The sequence below is a fragment of the Onychostruthus taczanowskii genome, unplaced genomic scaffold (assembly GCF_017590055.1).
Source record: "Onychostruthus taczanowskii isolate IOZ18803 unplaced genomic scaffold, ASM1759005v1 scaffold44, whole genome shotgun sequence".
Classification (NCBI taxonomy): domain Eukaryota; kingdom Metazoa; phylum Chordata; class Aves; order Passeriformes; family Passeridae; genus Onychostruthus; species Onychostruthus taczanowskii.
This window is the reverse complement of record NW_024501903.1, coordinates 5,158,077-5,177,124: the sequence shown is the minus strand read 5'-3', so window position 1 is coordinate 5,177,124 and position 19,048 is coordinate 5,158,077. Positions and strand designations below refer to the sequence as shown.

At 35.9% G+C, this 19,048-nt stretch overlaps 1 protein-coding gene across 1 annotated transcript in view; it reads right to left on the bottom strand.

Moving 5' to 3' along the window:
* The window catches only part of DLG2 (discs large MAGUK scaffold protein 2), a 718,789-nt gene that overhangs the window by 220,753 nt on the left and 478,988 nt on the right, over window positions 1-19,048 (bottom strand). The window contains exon 11 of the mRNA XM_041414252.1: window positions 2,374-2,442. Within this exon, the coding sequence (XP_041270186.1) occupies window positions 2,374-2,442 (69 nt within the window). The remainder of the gene's footprint in view (window positions 1-2,373; window positions 2,443-19,048) is intronic.

Sequence of the window (19,048 nt, the reverse complement as noted above, 5' to 3'; positions counted from 1 at the left end):
TCTGTACAACTCATGTATAGTTATTACACTGTGAAGAATATATGGTTTGAATATATTGGAAAAAAGATCTTTAAAGATGTCTTTATTTTTCCCACCTGGCCATTAATTTTGTTGCTGGACATGAAGTCCATAAAAGTCCTCTCTAATAAAAAATGAAATGGTTTTACATGTTCATCTACCACTTTGTTGAAAAAAAAAGCTATTCAAATTCTTTAAAAATCTATTCTGGCCAGCTCTATTATCACATATTCAGCAGGGTAGAAAGGACTAAATGCCAGCAAATGCAATTCCCTCTGTATTTCTTTAACCCTCCCAAATTTAATTTTTCATTCATAGGACCCAATAATTATATCACTTCAGTGACTCCACAGTGAGTCAGAGAGAGCCAGCATGCAGGGTAAAAATGTCAGCATGTGCCAGTGATGCCTTGCAGGTAAAGCAGCTGTTTAAAAAGTGCATCTCAAAACCAATATAGTGATTCTCCTAAATATAGGATTTTACTGATCGGAACACAGTTGCTAAAGGAGAAAAATAAATTTGTTTTGACCTCAAATTCTATTAGCTGTAAACATAGCAGCATGGACTCCACAAAAACATTAGAATAAATTGAGCTTTAACATAATGAAATATTTAGGGTTCGGCTGATTACTCATTTCTGCTCAGCAGTGGAATAGGCTACCAGTCCCACTTTCCTATGTGAAATGAAATATGATGCAGTGTAAGTTGATTGGTAATAATTACAAGCTGATGCTCTTCTACCTCCTGAACAACAGGAGACCTGCAGCATCAATTGCAGATTTTCTGTACTGTAATGATTCACACACAATATATGCAAGTTGTCAGTGTGGCTAGTACACATTCTGCAATTTATCTAAAAATTCATTTAAAAAGATTGGTTTCCAGATTTAAGTAGGAGTTTAAAGCTACAGGATGATTCCTGAATTGGTCCTGTAGACCAAGCCAGAGACACCATAATAAAATTTCCTTCCTTAAATCTCAACCGAGCAAATTATTTTTTTCTCCCCCTCCTTTTTTACCACCAAATTGTTCTTGAAGCTCAGTTTTATTTCAAACATCAATTTATTCATGAGATGATTTGAAGAAGAATCAGGGAAATTTACTATGACTCTTTGAATTAGAGAGATAAAGAAATCTAGAAGGAGAGTGTTTAAGCACTGAGACTGCTAGTCCAGGGCTTGAGAAATCTCCAGGTTTTTGATACTCACAGCTTCACTGGACGAGACCCTGAACAACCTGATCTACCTTAAAATTGGTCCTGTTTTGAGCATAATGGCTGGATGATGATTAAGGCTTTATTTATAGAACTATCTTCCAGATGACAACCCTTGAGCCACATGCACTTTTCCTGCATAATTCCATTATTCAATCTAAGTTTCAATGAATAATTACCATAGCTGTTTTACATATTTTAAATAATTATATTTTAAAATCATAGATCTAGATAAGAAATGGAAAATTTGGACTTTTGAGAAAACTATTTCAGACTTCACTTAGGACAAGATTATTTTACACAGTGACCAATTTATTTTCTGACTGCACCACAGTAAATTGTAATAGAAACTAAAAGACAATAACATGACATCTTTCCTCTGTGGAAACTTTATAGTCTCCCTTTTATCACGAGGAAGAAAAGCTTTGAAATATGAACTAAGAGCAGCCAATGATAGGTTATTACCCATGCCTACAGAGTTCCACATTTATATGGGAGGGAATAAAAAAGAATTGACATTTTTTTAGACCATGCCAATCAGTGCCAACAAAATCTGTGTTCCTGTGTTAAATAGCAGCCTTTCTAATACTGTAAAGATGCAAGAATATTGTCGTAGTTGTGAATTATTCACATTTTACACCATTGTCTTAATTAAAATTGAGGCAGCTGTGCACCCAGAGCTGTGTGCTACAGATAACACACTCCTGTACACAGATATCCACCAGCACAGGGCTAATATTTTCTATCAGCACTTCTTCACCCTTAGTTTTGGACACTGGTTTGTCAAAAAGAACTCATGCATACATTAAGAAAACAGAGTAAGGACTTCACTGGGCTTTTCCATGATAAGTGGGAAGATTTTACAGCTAACACAAGTAAATATTAACACTACTCAAGTGAGATGAATTGAAGAAATGGCATTCAATATATCTCCATGACAGATATTCTTATCTCCATGAAAACCAAACCTCTCAGTGTAAGTACCAAGAAAGGATCACCACGAATTTGAAACTTCATTGCTTCATCTCACAGACTGAAACACTGTGCTGTGCAAACCCACACCTACTGAAGAGCTCTGTGTGTGTGGGTAGCTCAGTGGTACCTGACACCTCTACAGCAGCTTCAACAGAGAATGATCTTACCCTTCCACAGAAATGGTCCGCTGCAAGCTCACTGTGGGTGGACGTGTTGCAGTGCTGTGCTGGGAATGACTGTACGGCCAAGGAAGAATAAAGAAAAGCATTTGTTAAAGAAATAGAAGTTTCTCTTGCTCATATTGTCTCTAGCATCTTAGCTAATGGCAAAATAGATACAACCACCAGATTGTTTTACACGTGTCTAAAGCATTATGACTTCAGTGGTGCTCATCTGTTCAAAAAGGGCTTAATTGAACGATCTCTCTTGTTTAAATTCAGCTTTCATTTCTCATTAAGAGCAGAAAATGAAGATAATAACTCCCCCTTATCTTTCCTACTCATTTTTAAAATACATATAGATTCACACAAAGAGTTTAGTACTTTAAAATAACTTAAATGCTAACTATTTCACTAAATATACTAAACATACAATGCAAATTTAATTTCAGAGCAAAAGGTAAAACACCAAATGATAATGTAATCAATCTAATTCTCAGTGCTTGTCAGTAAAGGAGGACATGCAACCTTAGAATTGCACCTTGGCGTAACTTCAACACTAGTTCTATCAGATTTTAAGCAGCTTGAGTCTTTCCACATGGATTTTTATTAATCTAGGACACAACATTTGGGAAAAAACATGGTATTTTTTCTTTTGCAAAACACAGACTCTCTGAAAAAAAAAAAAAAATTTTATTGATTTTGAGGTCTAATGTGTTATACTGACATGACTAAGAAACGTGAGCTTTCATATGTTATACTGATATGACTAAGAAACCTGAATTGCAATAATTATGTTAAAAATACACAGTATGTGCTAATTTCAGTATTATAGTATGGTAGAAGAGTATTGTAAATACAAATGGATGAAACAGAGCATCAGTCACAGGCAGTTTTCTGATAATAAATTGTACTCCTTATCCAAGACATCCTGTTTAAATAAGATATTAAAAAGCAGAAGCATCTGGGTGTATTTTCTGATTAGTTTAAATGACTACAGTACATAGTGAGGCCCAGTATTAATAATGCAAAGTACACAATAAAAATAAATCTTTATGTCAGTTTTATATCATTGATTCTAATAACTGAAGACTTTGTCTTGCTTTCAAGCTTTGCAAATATCTCAAGCTGCTTCTTCAGAAGCAACACATCTTATTTTCAATAAAAGCACTTCATTTGACATTAGTGAGCAACACATCAATTTTACATGAATTTCATCCTGCAGCATAGAGCATAGTAAATACTGTCTGACACAAAAGTTGCCTTTTTTTTTTTTTTTTTTTTTTTTTTTTTTTTTTTTTTTTTTTTTTTTGTGTAGCTCATGGAGTTGTGATGCCTATCACTGGACAAAAGTCCTACTGCTTCTTGGTATCTTCTGTTGTGACAATTATGAATTATGCTAGTTTTATGTTAGTTAAGTATTCATCCCTATTGAGAAGGCTTCAGAAGGTTTGTGGAAAAGTATTTCCCCTTCTAAGAAGAGTTGCAGAGCCTTTTATCAGTTTTATAGCAAACTTAGAAGTATCATAAGTTTCTGGGATCATAGTACGAACAGAATATCTGAGTGGGACAAACACTGCAGAATATTATATGAATATTGGTTAAAATTTCACGTTAAGTTTGCATGTACAAGGAACTTTACACCCCACTGCTGCCAAGTGAGGGGCTCATCTATCTGCAATATTCCATCTATTAGAAACCTTTTCCATTCCTAGGGATTTATGACACAGTATTCAAATGAGCCCTCACCTTCTTTCATAAAAATACTTCAGAACTGGTGATATGAAAACTCATTTTCTTTTACATAATTATAAAAATCAAGTTTGATGCTTGATATAAGCTTGTGCCTTCTAAGGTATCATTGTCAATATAATGACACCTTAAAGTCTAAAATGCAATTTAGTCATTGCTCGACACAAGTTGCTATTGGAGACAGAATAATAGTCTGATATGATTCCTAACTGACTTATTGAAAAGATAATCTCCTGGTGAATTCTATCAAACTGATGGAACCAGCAGAAAGAAGCTGATTTCATCACATACATTTGTGCAGTTGCCATGTCTTTTGCAGCACAGAAGAAATAAAGCTTTCCGCTTCCAACACTTTCTGTGATGAATGCCTAAACGTATCCCTACTGAGATATGTAAGCAGCATGGTTTTAAACTGACAGATCAAAGTATTCGGAGTTTGACATTTAGGCTTACAAAAATTCTACCATTTCTCTGAAATTATACAGAATGAACCTCCTACTAGTTTTAATAATATAAAGTAACAATATTTCAATATACTACCCAGTACTACAGCCGCACAAGACAGATTTTCCCTGAAGAAAAGAATTTTACATCCTGTAAAAGACCAATTTTAACTTAAATCCATTTTATTTTAGTTCACTGAGACAAGGGGAATATACTGTTCTTGTAAGACAATTCATAAGAGTGAAGGAACAACGAATGAGATTGTAAATTAATAATAAGGTGCAAAACTGGGAGCAAAGAATCCAACATCTCTTTTTAATGGGTTTAAATTGCTTTCTGTTTTAAACTTATTTCTCAGGCAAGGTGAACCATTTCATGGCTTCATTAAGTAATAAAAATAGAGCAGCTTGGTGTTCACGTATTTTTTTAAATGTTTATAATGAAAATAATCTTATCAGTAAGTATTACAGAAACAAAAAAGTGAGTAGCCAGTCTCCTTAGCTTTAACTCTCTTCTAGGTCAAGAAAGCTCTGAAGGCACTTTTGCTGTGTGGGTGATGCTGAATCTGGAGGCAGCATCATAAACCCTTTTTTCCCCACAGGGATCAGATGAACCACCACGTTTTCCTTCCCAAATGATACCTCCACTGATACACAATACGCCAGTGAAACACCTGTCTGGATGAAACAATCATGTTAGGGAACTATTTATTGTGTTTTAAACTTCCATAATGCAAAAATATGGAAAAACTACAAGGTCTGACAGGGATGACTGCACGATGCTCAAATCAGTTCATCCCAAAGCCTGCCTATTGCCAGTAGAAGAAATAAGAAGATTGTTGCAATCCTAAATTTTTCCTCTTCTCTTTCGTTTAGATAAAACCAAGACACATTGTCTTTGCAACGAGAGCACTAGAAAAGTCATTAGCTTTCCTCTCTCAACCCTCAACTTCTATCAACAAAGAACAGCTGTCCTCTATTTGCTATAGCCCTGATTTAGGAACTCTTTTGTTTTCATGTATCTTTATTCTGAGAAGTCAAAACTGACAGCATTGAAGTTATTTGCTTCTTAAGTCCATTGACCTGCAACTTCTCATAAAGATGCAGCGAAGCATCCGTGGCACAGGCTGGGCAGAGACCTCTCTGAACACTGGCTTTGGAGCAGCCATTCTTCAGCTCCCAATTCTGAAACTGCCACCCAGAAGAAAAATATGCAAACTCCATTTGTCTATCAATATGCTCTCTGCAGGAAAAAAAAAAAAAGTCCAAAACAAACAACAGAACCAAACCCATACTAGAGCTCTAAGTTATTTGTCATTCACAATACTAAAACAAAAAAGAGTGATAAATGTAATATTAAAAAATTCCACTGGAGACCACGGAAGGGAATGCTAATACTGTTTGTTTTTATGATGTGTTCTCAGCATGTTGTTTCTTATGTCAAGGATTGAAGGTAGCACTGCAGTTGTTTATAAAGCTTTTAAGCCTTTGATTTGATGGATGTAAGAGTTTAGGAAGGCAACATGCTTTAATTCCATTAATGTGGAGTTTTAATTCAGCTCAGTGAAGTGAAACCAGCTTTTCCTGATGCTGCCAACAGCTAAACTCCTAACTTAAATGAGTTTTTGCACTCCTGTGGGATTAATTAGAAGACCAGAGATTGCTTTTTTTGGGCATTAATTTAATCTCAGCTACAAACGGTTTGATAATATCCAGTACTGACAGTTACTGACCCACATTAGAAGTGTCAAACTAACCAGACAGTCTCCCATCAAAGGCAAATAGGAAACTTCAGGGAATAGGACATTCAACCCTGCTACGTCAGATCACCCTCAGGTAACAAAGCCAGACATGAGATGTAGTGTTGTTTCCATGCACAGGCACATGCAGTGAGGATTTTAGCAACATAACTCAATTTTTAAAATGGCATCTGTAAAATAGCATTGCTAGGCTAAATAGCTACTCATTGGAAAACAGAAAAGTAACAAAATGAAGGATTAGGCTGTCACTCTGCCTACAAATATGTAGAATAAGCCCACACTACATCTCTATTCAGGTTCTCTGAGTTAATTTCACTTGCACAACTAAAGTAAAAAAGGTTGCTAACTTATTCCTCCATCCCTGCCTGCCTCCCTTCCCGAAACAGTGTTCACAAAGAAGTGGTTAGCCACATTCTGTGACCTGAAGTATTTGAGTTACTGCAGCTCTAAACTAGCATCATTTAGCAATAAGGAAGAATGCAAGGTGGAGCTGTGACTCAGAGGAATGCTTCAGCTCCTGGAATAAAGCTAATTATCACCTTTGTTAGCGGTGTGCCCAAGTCAGGTACCTGATCTTCAAAGTAGTGAAACATCCACTGACTTCAAATCTACTTCCTTATGGCTGAGGTAATTGCAGGAGATAATGATTACCTTTAAAATATAAAAAACTTGCTTTTTTGAGAGGATTTGTTCTTTCAGTTTGAGATACAAGAGTATCTAAAACAGCAGAAGGGGTTTAGAATGATGTGGGGGGAACTGAAAGTAATTAGGCATGCTGTTTAAAGGAGCAGAGTGGAGAGGATATATTTTTTAAGCAGTTTCACATGTAAAGTTTACATGTAGGGTAAATACAGACAAAGTATTGTGAAGAATTCAGCATTGAGTAAATTAGAGATAGTGAGTGAAAACAGTTAGAAAAAACCTAATCCAATCCTAAGTGATTGTGTTTCTTGTTCATATCTTCATATTTTGGACAAACTTTTGGGTCTTTAGAAATGGGGTGCCTAAATCTCCACAGCATTCCAAGACATTGTATTTCTGTTAAAAGAAAAAGTAAGCTGAAGTCTTCTATCAGCCTTAGTTATAATACTACTGCTGTTATTATTGCTATCATTATTATTTATGATACTGTAATGATTATGAGGAATTATAAAGCTCCTTCTGGGAGCTGAAATACTCCCTGATGAAGTTAGTTTGAAAATTATACCAGCTGAGGACTGAGGTCTACATGGCAAAATACTTAGAAGTGAAAAAACATAGAGGTGTGTAGGAGAAAAAAGGGATAATGGCAGAAGAAAAATCCAACACTCTCAGTTACTTAAACAGTATTGGATGGAAATGATCCATGAACATAACACCTGATTTTGTCTCTAACTGCAGCTGTGAAGAGGACATAAATAGTGCTATTTTCATGAATTTAAATAGGCAACGTTGGTTCAGAACCTGCAGGGAACTTCCCATGGCCTCCCAATTACCTGCAGCTCGAGGTACCCAGTACCACGCCCAGTACAGTGCTGGGTTTGCGGCTCCCCATGGAGAGGGCAGCTGTCACCCTCCTTCCTACTCTTTGGCATGATGCTTATGCACTTCCACATCACTAATGATTTTTGCCATTCACTCAAATGTGGTACCTCATCTCCTGTTACTGTCACTTCTAATTCTCCCCAGCACTAGGGCTGTCACCCTGTACTCCTCAGGGAAAGCAGGTACTGAAATTAGGAGTGAAGCTGAGTCCAGAAAGAAGAGAAAGGTAGGGGGAAGGTGTTTTAAGGTTTGGTTTTATTTCTCACTACCCTACTATGATTTAATTGAATTACTTTCACTGAGTTGAGCCTGCTTTGCCTGTGATGGTGACTGATCTCTCCCTAGAAAGCAAGAATACACACATACATATATTCTTTCACAGGGAGTGTGTAGCACAGTTTCCATCAGCAGCTGCTCTGTGGCAGCTGCAACACCCAGCACTCACCATAAGCCCCACTTCTGATGGATTTCTAGAGCTGTGCATGGAATCCAGGCAAGTAACAACTAAAGTATGTGCACCAAACTTCCTCTGCAGTTTAAGCAAATGCCAAAAGGCATTAGGAAAGACTTGAAAAATGGGTCCACATTTAAGGAACTTTGGCAAAACTTTGATGGAAATCAAGCGATAACTCAGTAGTTTTAGGAAAATTCATATAGGCATAATAGGAAGGATCATGTAAGATTTGTAATCCAGAAATACGAAATGGCACATCAGATTCTATTAAACAGTTGCATTGTGGGCGAAGGCAGAAGAGGAAAAAAGAAATTATTGGGTAAGTTTTCCAGTAAGAAAACTGCTTCTATTGTCTAAAGGAAAAGCTCCTCTATTCAATAGTCTGTGAATACATGATCAATTTTGAAATATTGTAAACTAGTAAATTATTCCCAACAATGCTACTAGGCAGCTAGCCTTGAGTCTCAAAAAGTGTTAAGACCAGAATTTTTAGATTACTTGTTTTATTACTGTCAATAGAATTGAAGAAAATCCATTTTTGTCAAAATAATATTTTGTGTGAGATATATACTCAATAAGAGCGTTAGAAAACAAATGCTTAAGCAGACACTTGAAAGATCTGGAAAACCTCACATTTTCATGTACTTTTCCATCACAGTCCACAGAAGTTCATCTAAAGTTAGGAATTCCACTTAAAAGACCATTGAGAGCTCCCTTTCAGGAATCAGAGACACCTAATTCCAATCCAGGATGCAAAAAAAGGGAGCATAATGCTCTGTCAGAGCAATTTTGTCATTAACAAAAATGAACCTTTTTTGCACTTAAGATGACACTTGAAAAACATAGCACTTTTGTACTACATCTGCTTATTTTTAAAGGGTAGGGAAATCACAGATAAATAAGCCTAATGACAGACTTAAAATAACATCAACCCATTAAACTAATTTGCAAAGTTTCTATCCTTCTCCCGCCAAAGAAAAACAAGTACACAACCTTCTTCTTATGCTGGAGTCATTGCACTAAATTTTACTCATTTAAGATAAAGTATATGGAAATTAAAAGTGATTTAAAACAGCAATGACATACTGTCTGATGGGAAACCATACCATGACATTATTAAACATTTCTATATGTTATGAGATTTGGTATCATTATATTTGAATAATAATAAAAAAAACTACAGAAATTTAAGTTTAATATTGCCTAAGACCAAGCTCATTTTCTCTTTACTTAATAACCTTCATGTGTGCATTGCACTGAATTACAGGGAAGGAGTACATTCAGTTTTCAGAGAAGTGGCTCATTAGAACAAATCGGGACATCACAACAGAATGAGTATTAAGTTACAATGTGAAATTTATCAGAAAAGCACAGTCCATATTGCAGTTACTCCTGATACTGTGTTTACTGCACCTGTGTGATACCTTCTGATAATGTTATCCCTCCTATCTGGATATACATTATCTCTCTTCAAGCTAGGAATATGGGTTGAATATGTCTTTTTTTCTTTTTTTTCTTTTTTTTTTTTTTTTTTTTTTTTTTTTTTTAACAGAGCAGAGGTGAGAATGCAATCCTACATAAGCAGCTATTTAGTCTCACTTCCTCTGTCATTCAAAGCATCCCAGCATGCAAGTGTGCATGTGCAGCTATACCAAGCACAAACCCAACAATCCTAGAAAAAATACACAAAGAGAAAAAAGCAAACGCAGAAATAACACAATGCACATAAACAACATTCCAACAGGATAAGGACAAACAGCAGGGAATGGCCATTTGAAAATGCAGAAGTATAAAGACTGTATTTTCAAAATGAAAGGTGAATAGTAAAGCAAGTCAACAGTTCAAGCTCTTCTGCTCCTAATCTCATCTGAGCTATATGAAGCACGATTTTTGAATCTTTTTAATCAACAGAAGTTGGACTTAGCATTTCATGGGAAACACTGAGTGTCTTCTACCATGGGGTCTAATGATGAAGTATACACTAAAACTAGACCTGAAAAAAAATGAAAACTGTATTAATTTTTCTCATTCTGATTACTCCCAGTGGAAGTATGAGGCATAAGCATCTCCCAGAGAAGATGACTGTAATGTTACCTAACCACATTAGTAATTAATTTTGCCTTTGATTATAGGCCCTAGACTGGATTAGATGAATGATGATATACTATTTATTTATATGTTCCATTATGTCAATCCTTATATTCATAAACTGACATATAAACCACCATTTATTTAAAGATGGTTATTAAATTCAATCTTTGAAGAGAGATTTAGCTAATTAGGAGAGAATTGTGAAAGGAATTTATGAAGACTTTGACTCTACGCCTGTGGTAGTCATTAGGGTGAATTGTTTAGTTAAAAACTTGATAGATAAACTATTTTATTAAAACATTGGAAAGTGGTTTTAAAAGGTTTCCAAAATTAGCAAGCACGTATACATGACTGAGCTGATACACAGTCAATTTTTGATCCTTCTGGTGACTAATTTAACATCACTAAGATAAAATAGCGTAAGTCCTGAACAAAAGCCTAAGCTTCCTCTGATAAACTTTAAAAGTATTTCTTACAGGTTAGGGATCATTCTTTATAATTACAATCTCCTCATCAGTGAGCCAGAAAACCCAAGTATCTTGGGTTATTTCAAGGTTACTTTACTATAAAGACACTGCCATGTTCCTTCTATGGTAATGTTTCATTTCTTAAACCAAGAGTTTCATCTAGAAGTAAGTCTATTTTCTGCTACCAACTAAATATTTCCCTCTGCACGTACTATTGTGCTTTGGTTTGCATGTTTTGGCCAGAACCAGTTGCACTGCATCCACTGAAATTTAAAATACTGCTGATACTGCTGTTTAAGAGAAAACATCTGAATAACAGGCAGGGATGCACAAGGAAACATGAATCAATCAACACAAATGGTCACAGTTGGATTTGTACCAACAAGTCATCTAAACTTAACTAGCACTAAATCAGAATTCTATTGTTTTTTAGCACTGTAAAAAGAAAGCCACAAGGAAGCTATTTTGGAACATGAGTATCTTATGTCCATATTTATCCTGTGCACATGAACTGAGCTATCATTGCAGCATTTTGCTTCAGCTCTCCATGTGTTATTTCTGAAGAGAAAGCAGTTCTGCTGAAAACCTATGAGTACCTGAAATTAATGAACACTTCACATATGAAATATGGATTAATTAGATGATAGAAAAAAAATTATGGAGGATAAGCCCATGCATTGGATGGTCATCCATATTTTGAAATCTTGTATTCACAAGATTGGCAGGAAATTCCATAGGTTCTTGTGTTCAGAATTCTTTTTATACACTATTCCAAGTTACACCTCTCTTCCAACATACCAGGGAAGTCTACTATTACAGAAAATACCTGTTCAAATAATAATATTTTTTAACCAGTGGAATTCTATGAATACAGTTTGGTAAATGCACACCAAGAAACCCAGTGAAGGTTCTGTTACTTATGATCTCTGGATATAAAAATGAGAACTTTTGCACCTGAGTTAATTGCAATGGTTTCATTCCTGTTTTATTCTTCTGGGTCAAAGACAGGCCTAGGTACATTCTACACCTTTGAAGCATCAAAACTTGTATCTTATTATTAAAACTATCATAACAATGTAGCTGCAGAATCCTTTTATGTACAAACCAGAGATTGCTTCCCATCAGTCCCAACTATAAAGGTGGAAGCAGATGTGTCAATTAGTTCTGGAAAAAAGTAATTATTTCAATTTATGTATTTCACTGATGGCAACCCAGAACTGTTTCTTACAGTAAATGTTACGATATGCACATCTCCAATTGAGAATAGAGATAAAACTGTCACCATTTCAAAAAAGAAAATGCAATGTATTTTTTCTCACATCACACTTCATCTTATTCTCTACACAGAGTCTGGTCTAAGCCTTAAGAGATGAAATGCTAATATTTTAAAAGGATGTATAAGGACCTCTTTTAATTCATTTTGCTTTTCTTGTTAGAAATATAAAGGGTTTTTACAATACTGCCAAATTCCTGGATATTGGTTAATCAGTCTATCAACCAACACCTTTTTACACTGATTGATTTTATAACTCAAATGAAGATCTGTCAGTTTTTCAAAAAGAGAATTACACTGATTTACATTCATATGTACACTACTAAAATTTGAAGGTGCACAAGGTACTCCTGATTTGTATTCTTTGTTTGTTGTTCCTTTTGGCAAATGAGTCTGAAATTTCCTAACCTCACAGGGGATTTTTTGTTAGGACCTTAGTAAGGCTATTCAGTTTCTCCATTTGCCATCTCCTTGTCTCTAAGAAAACAAAGATATGTGACATGTCCAGACTCTCAGAGTGACTGGAATAATATTAAGGTAGACAAGATTAAAGCTGTGTGCAAGCTGAAGAAATCTTATAATTTTCCAAGCTGCATCAATGTTGCATTTCTGTTAATTGAAACAAATTAAATTATTTACTTCATTTTAAAGTGGTAATGCAAGAATAGTAGAACTGGAAAATTTAAACATGAAAGAAATTAAAGAAACCCAGTGTGAAAATATCACACCATATTCTATTTTACTGAAGAGCATATTTACTTTGGTTTATAAAAATCCCTCTTCTTATTATATTAGTGGTTAGTTAGAACCACAACTTTACATTGCAGCATTGTGTTTTAAAGTTTATTGATAAACAACAGTCCATGCTGCTTGATTTAACTCAACATCAAATAGATTTACCATTCCAATCATTTGCCATGTGATGCTATTTTTAAGAAGGATACACAGCAGTACATTTAAACAGATGAAGGCTTTTGAGAAATAGTTGTTGTGATGCTACGAAAAATGATGTCATGTGGTGTGGCACCGAGCCTCAACATGAAAACTGCTTATAGAATTGTGTTGCCATGTTATTCTTGGTTTAACTCTAACAAAGTCATGTAATTCTCCTGTGTTTGCTGAGATATAATTTGGTTTTAGTATTGTAATGATCTGCCTTTGCAGACACCTGCTGCCTAATCCCACTTTTGTCAAAACATAAAACTCTAGTCTTCTAATTAATTCAAATCACTATGGTATTGTACAAGAAAAAAAAAAAAGAAAAGTAAGGAAAAATAATCAGTTGAACATGATTCCTGTATTGTTACCATTGTCAGAAAGGTTTGAATCTTTGATATTTTGTTCCAAAGAACAATCTGAGTACCGTAGCTGAAAGACCTATTCTTGTAATCTATGGCATACCAATGTGAATGGTAATTGTTGAGTGATTATTACATGAAGTACCTTGGAAACCAGGCAAAATCCATTAGGAAAAATGCACTCAAATTTCCATTATGAGTAAAGTTCCCCTCTTTACACATTTCCCTTTCTAAATCCTGTGGGCATACCAACCAGGAGAAGTTTCATTTGAGTCTCAGTATTCTAGGCAGCACCTATGATTTCAAAGACACTCATGAATTCATGCCCTACTTCAGGTGTCTTTGTAAGACATTAATTCTTATAGACTTTGACTGAAGGATAATAAATCAAATGATTATAAAGGTTTGATTGGAAAAATGAACAACCTTCACTCATACTGCTGAATCTGAAATGTCAAAATTGAATTCTCTTCTGTATGGTGCAATGACAGCATTAGGTGAGTTTGTATCCTAACCAAACCTGTATTACTTCTGCTTCCAACACAGCCACGCTCTTACCGCAGACACTACACAAGTCCTCCTACCTGCAGCTCTTAGTCACTGTACCTTGAATAGGCTCAGAGTGCTGATTATAGTTTACGCAGCCTTCATCAGATCAGTAGCTGAACTGTCTACACGTTGCTGACTATGTCCAAGTCAGCTATTAATCAGTGTGGGCATGTACTGGCAGCAGGTTATTCTGCTTCATCAGCTAACCCACCTGGGCTGGAACCAGCTCAGGACCTCGGTGCTGCATTGGGCTGCACGGGGCACTGTACTACCAGTGATTAGTAGCAAGTGGTATTTGGCTTCCCTGCTGAGTACTCCACCCATGTGGGCTTCAGTGCAGCTCAAGTGCACATCCTAACGTGCCTTCTTCCTACAGTATGATGGCTTCACTCTGCTATTCAGGAAAGCTTGATTGCAGATACAGTCATTGCTATTTAGAACTCAGCTGCTAGAGTTGTATTCTTTTCCCTTCTTCCCACTTCATAAGTGTAGTGATTTCAACATCATAAAAGCAAGAATTATAATGATCCTGAAAAGATAAAGCAAACTACTCCAATTATCTGTGAAATGATGCATTATCTGCATGGAATATGGAAATATTCTAGAAAAAACACTGCCTATGCATCTCCCCGGGGACTGTGAAGTTTCTCTTCCTGTATTTCCTTAACAATATTGAAATTTTAAATTTTTAAGGTCAAACTAAAAGTTCCTCTTCCATTTGTCAGCTAAAAAATGTATTTTAATATTTTGTCACTTTCACTGACCTTGCTTTTTCTGCAGTAACAGTAGTAGTTTTATGCACTATAAGCATTATTAAAAAAAATCTGATAAAGTAGTTGCTTCTGGTGCTGCTCTTTAAAAATGAAATAAAAACCTTTTAAAGAATTAATTCTTTTAAATCCCAAAACATTAACAAATTCTACATACAAATTTACAATGACAACTTGGCTAAGTTTAGGTTCAACCCAGAAAGGTCAGTTGCATAACTAGACCTTTAGAAAATTCAGGGATGTTTAGAGCTTGTATCTCTTTCTGTGTACTAAATGCACATTTTTTTTCTTTTCTTTCTTGGCAGAACAAAAAGAAAACCTCCTCCCAATGACTTCATATTGATATGGCAGCTTATAGTCCCTATGGTTTATGATGAACTCCTATGTCAATGTGTCCCACTATTGCAAATTGGCATTGAATATCTCTGCATGTGTGCATATGGTTTATCAAGGGCAGTTTCTTTCCTGGACTTTTCAATGTTTCCTACCAAAACTCAAGCTCAGGATTTTGCATTTCTCCTGTATTTCTGTGTAATAAATACACATCCATCTTTCTGCTCCCCCTTTTCTCTGTTCCCTGCCCCCTGCCCACGCCTTACTATTTCTCAAATTAACACTCTTAAGAAATTATGTTGAAGTACAGTAAATGTGTAACTCACACTGTCAAAAATTTTAACTCTGAATCTCCCCTCTTGTCTTTTTCAGTTTCAAAATGAGATTTCAGTACTGTCAAATCCCCAGGAATTTTAATTCAGGTCCCAAGGTCCTCCACAGGGAGGTAGTAGTAAGAAAGGGACCCTCTCTTTTGCAGACATTGATAATCAGTAAATTCAGAATAGCTTTCATTTGTTGTGTTGGTCACACAAATGACTTTGTCATTTCCTACGGACACACACTTTCAGAATATTGAGCTAACATGAAAAAATTATGGTGCAAATTTGTCAGAGAAGCCATGGAGATGGAAGAGAAACCGACTGGAAATAGGCACAATCCTAGTGTGCTGGGATAACATAAATTATCCTTCAAACTCTGAATGCATATTCTGAACTGAAATGGAATCTACAACAGCAATTTTTGAGATTTAAAGTCATATTTAGATCTCACTTTAGGTTATATCATTAGCAGACAACAAAATAAAAAAGCAAAAAATCAAATAATTTTCCAGTAATCACAAGATAATTTTGGTGGTCAAAAACACAGCACACCTCTAACCACCCAAACCCCACAGTGATAGCTTCTAAAATATTCTTTGTGAAGGACTGAGTTACTGTTTCTCACACCAAACAGGAAAGTGAGAAAATATTGAGATGAATGAACTGGAGTGAAATAGCTTTAATTAGGAAGTGACAGGGGGGTGGTAAAGGGCTCTAGCAAGTATATGCTTAGGCTCCTTTCTGTTTGAAAGGTGAAGAGAAGGAAAATTCAATAACCAAACTGAGATATGGAGTGAAATTGCTCAGGTTTTTGCAAAGCAAGTGCTTGCCAAACCACGGAATTTAAATGGAGATTCTTGCCTATAGATCTTGGCCTGTATTACACTGGTTCAAATTTCACTTTTAAAATGTAATTTAGGTACTTCCAAATCTGTGTCTTACTGGAAGTCAGTTGGACTAACTCATGAGATTATCTGAAAACCCATCTTTTATTTTATGACAGTCAATTCTCTCACAAATGTAGATTTATTTCCATCAAAATGGATTTAAATCAATAAGAAAAGAAGTTCAGTAATCCTCTGCAAACCAAAATGAAAGTTTAACCTAAAATAAGGATGATATTTATTCAGATGGCACTTAAAAACTTCCTAACTGTAGCACACATACATAAATGTACTATATAGGTAAAGCGGAGTTTATATTTCCACAATTTCTTGTTTTCTTCTCTGCTGTTTTCCCGATTTTTGATAAACTCCTTTTTAGTATTTGTATTGTCAGAGTGAATCAGGGAACAACGTACAACAACTCCCCAAAGTTAAGCTGAGATTTTCAGTCCAGCTCAAATTTACACAAGCACCTTAAAGTTTTGAGTGGTATGTTTTCATTACTTGTATCACTCTGAAGTCTCTGTAGATGGTTCCAGTTATACAATCAATATTTTCAAAGAGCAACAAACGCTTTTTTGAAACAGGAAATGTAAAGAGTACTGATCAATAACTATTTCTGCAGTAGTATCAGAAATAAACAACACATTTCATCACGTTTCTCTTAATGATGGTTGCATGGCCTTTAACAAACAAAGAAATGGCAGAAAATGTGACCTCTGTGTTTCAACCTTTGGTTACTAAAATCAATTTTTCCTTTATAATGGGAAATAATTATTGTCCTTATAGACACATAAAGGTACTTGTATTTTGTGACAGTGGGGAAAAAAAAGAAAAGGAAAACAAAATCATGTAGAAATTCTAGCGTAAACTCAGGATGTGGATCCCTTCACATCTGGAGTTTTTGTTGAAGTTAGTACATTTCTGTTTCTGGCTATTCCATTAATTAGCATTTTATGCTTTTTGGGCTGAAGATATAAAGTGAAATCACCAACTACAAGAGAGGAGGATCCAATTTAAGCAACTCACTGAATTTTGCAACGCCTCACACAACACTGTCCTCTAATGGGCTTGCAGTGTCATGGGCCTAGCACAGACTCAGAGACGGCTTGCTCCTGATTTCTGCATCACAAAAGTACAGCCAAGTCAGACCTTATTTGACTTGACAAAATGAACAGAACTGGACATATTTGAAAATATGTACATATAGAGCTTACTTCAACAAAAAGAAATGGTGGTAAGTAAATCCAAAACAATGTGGGTGCCTGAGCCAGCACTACATTATTCCACCGGGATAACTGTAGTGCAAAATAAGACTAGTGCGGGGCTGAGGGAAGGATCAGTATTACTATTATAATTCTCTCACATTTCCCTGACAAACCACAGTGCTGTAATAAGAGGTCCCACCCACTTTCCATGATGCCTTCTTTCACTCTATTTAATAGCAATGATCACTCTTTTTCTATGCAGTGCAGAAATTCTTGTGTATCTCCATCTGCTGGTAATATCTTTTAACTCCAAGGGCTGCTGAGGGTGTCTGTAGACACTTGCCACCCATTTCACAATTGGACAAAATTGAAAAAGTTTTAATTTTCCAAGGTCATACAACCAGTCAGTGGCACAGGCAAATTTCTCGGTTTCCAGCTCTTTGCTCTGACCAGAAAGCTTTTCTGCTCTTTTCTGTGCAGTTACAACTCTGGAAACTATTCTTGTCCCAACAGACACAGCACAGGGCGCCACAGGAAAGCTTTATCTACCCTGCCTCCACAGTAATATTTAATTTCTAAGCTCAAAGAACTCTCTCATGGGGTAAAAAAGTAATTTGTTCTCCAGGTTAAATTTATTCTTGGTTTTTCTGATGAGCCAAGACTCTAGCAATTACTGTGACAGATAGAGTGATGATTTTTATGATGTGGAAACTTGTCCACAGGAATGAAACTGAAATCTCCAAACCTATTTCTCACAGTGGCCTTTAGACAGTTGTCAGGTAATAATTGTCACTGTGGACAAAGTTTGAATTAGTGAATGGCTCCAGTAGCTTGTTACTGCAACACTCCTTAGCAAAGTGACACTTTCTGATAAATTTTTGTCATTTATTCTGAATATTCTTGAACCAGAAAGGGAACCAATATATGGGTTTAAATTTCTCCCAACACTCAGAAGAATTTGAATATTGTATTTGGAGTTTTAGTACTCTGTCATTTTGGAAGGACTGTTCCAAGGTGACTTTCAGAGAGCAGAATGAGATGCTTGAGAGGCTGGTTACGTACACGGAAAACAATAACATACCTCACAGAAATGACCATTTCAAACAAGATAGTTGCTGTGTGAACTGGGTTAGGAACTGGCTGGGCTTTCATGGGATATTTTCATGCCTTGTGTTTAGACAGCAAGTGCTGTAGCCAGCATTAGTGGTGAACAGCAGCCTCTGAGGCAGACATCAGGCACAACTTCAGTTTGGAGGGTCAAGGTCCACCACAAGCTCCCCATGCCTGGTGACTGAATGCCCTGGCCAAAACCCTTAGGCACAAAACCATTAAAAATAGCCTGATACTTGTCTATTCTCCTGGTTCCAGTCTTCACCATTAATCCAGAAAAAACACACAGAGACTGACTTTTGATACTTTGGGAGCATTTTCTGTGACTTAGAGACTGAGACTCAGGACTTGCTGACAGGCATGGAAAGAAAGGAGACATCTTTCCTTTGTTCACAGATGTCTCTTTGTAGCTCTGCTTGTAATCAAAACCGCAGGAAAATTTTAATAC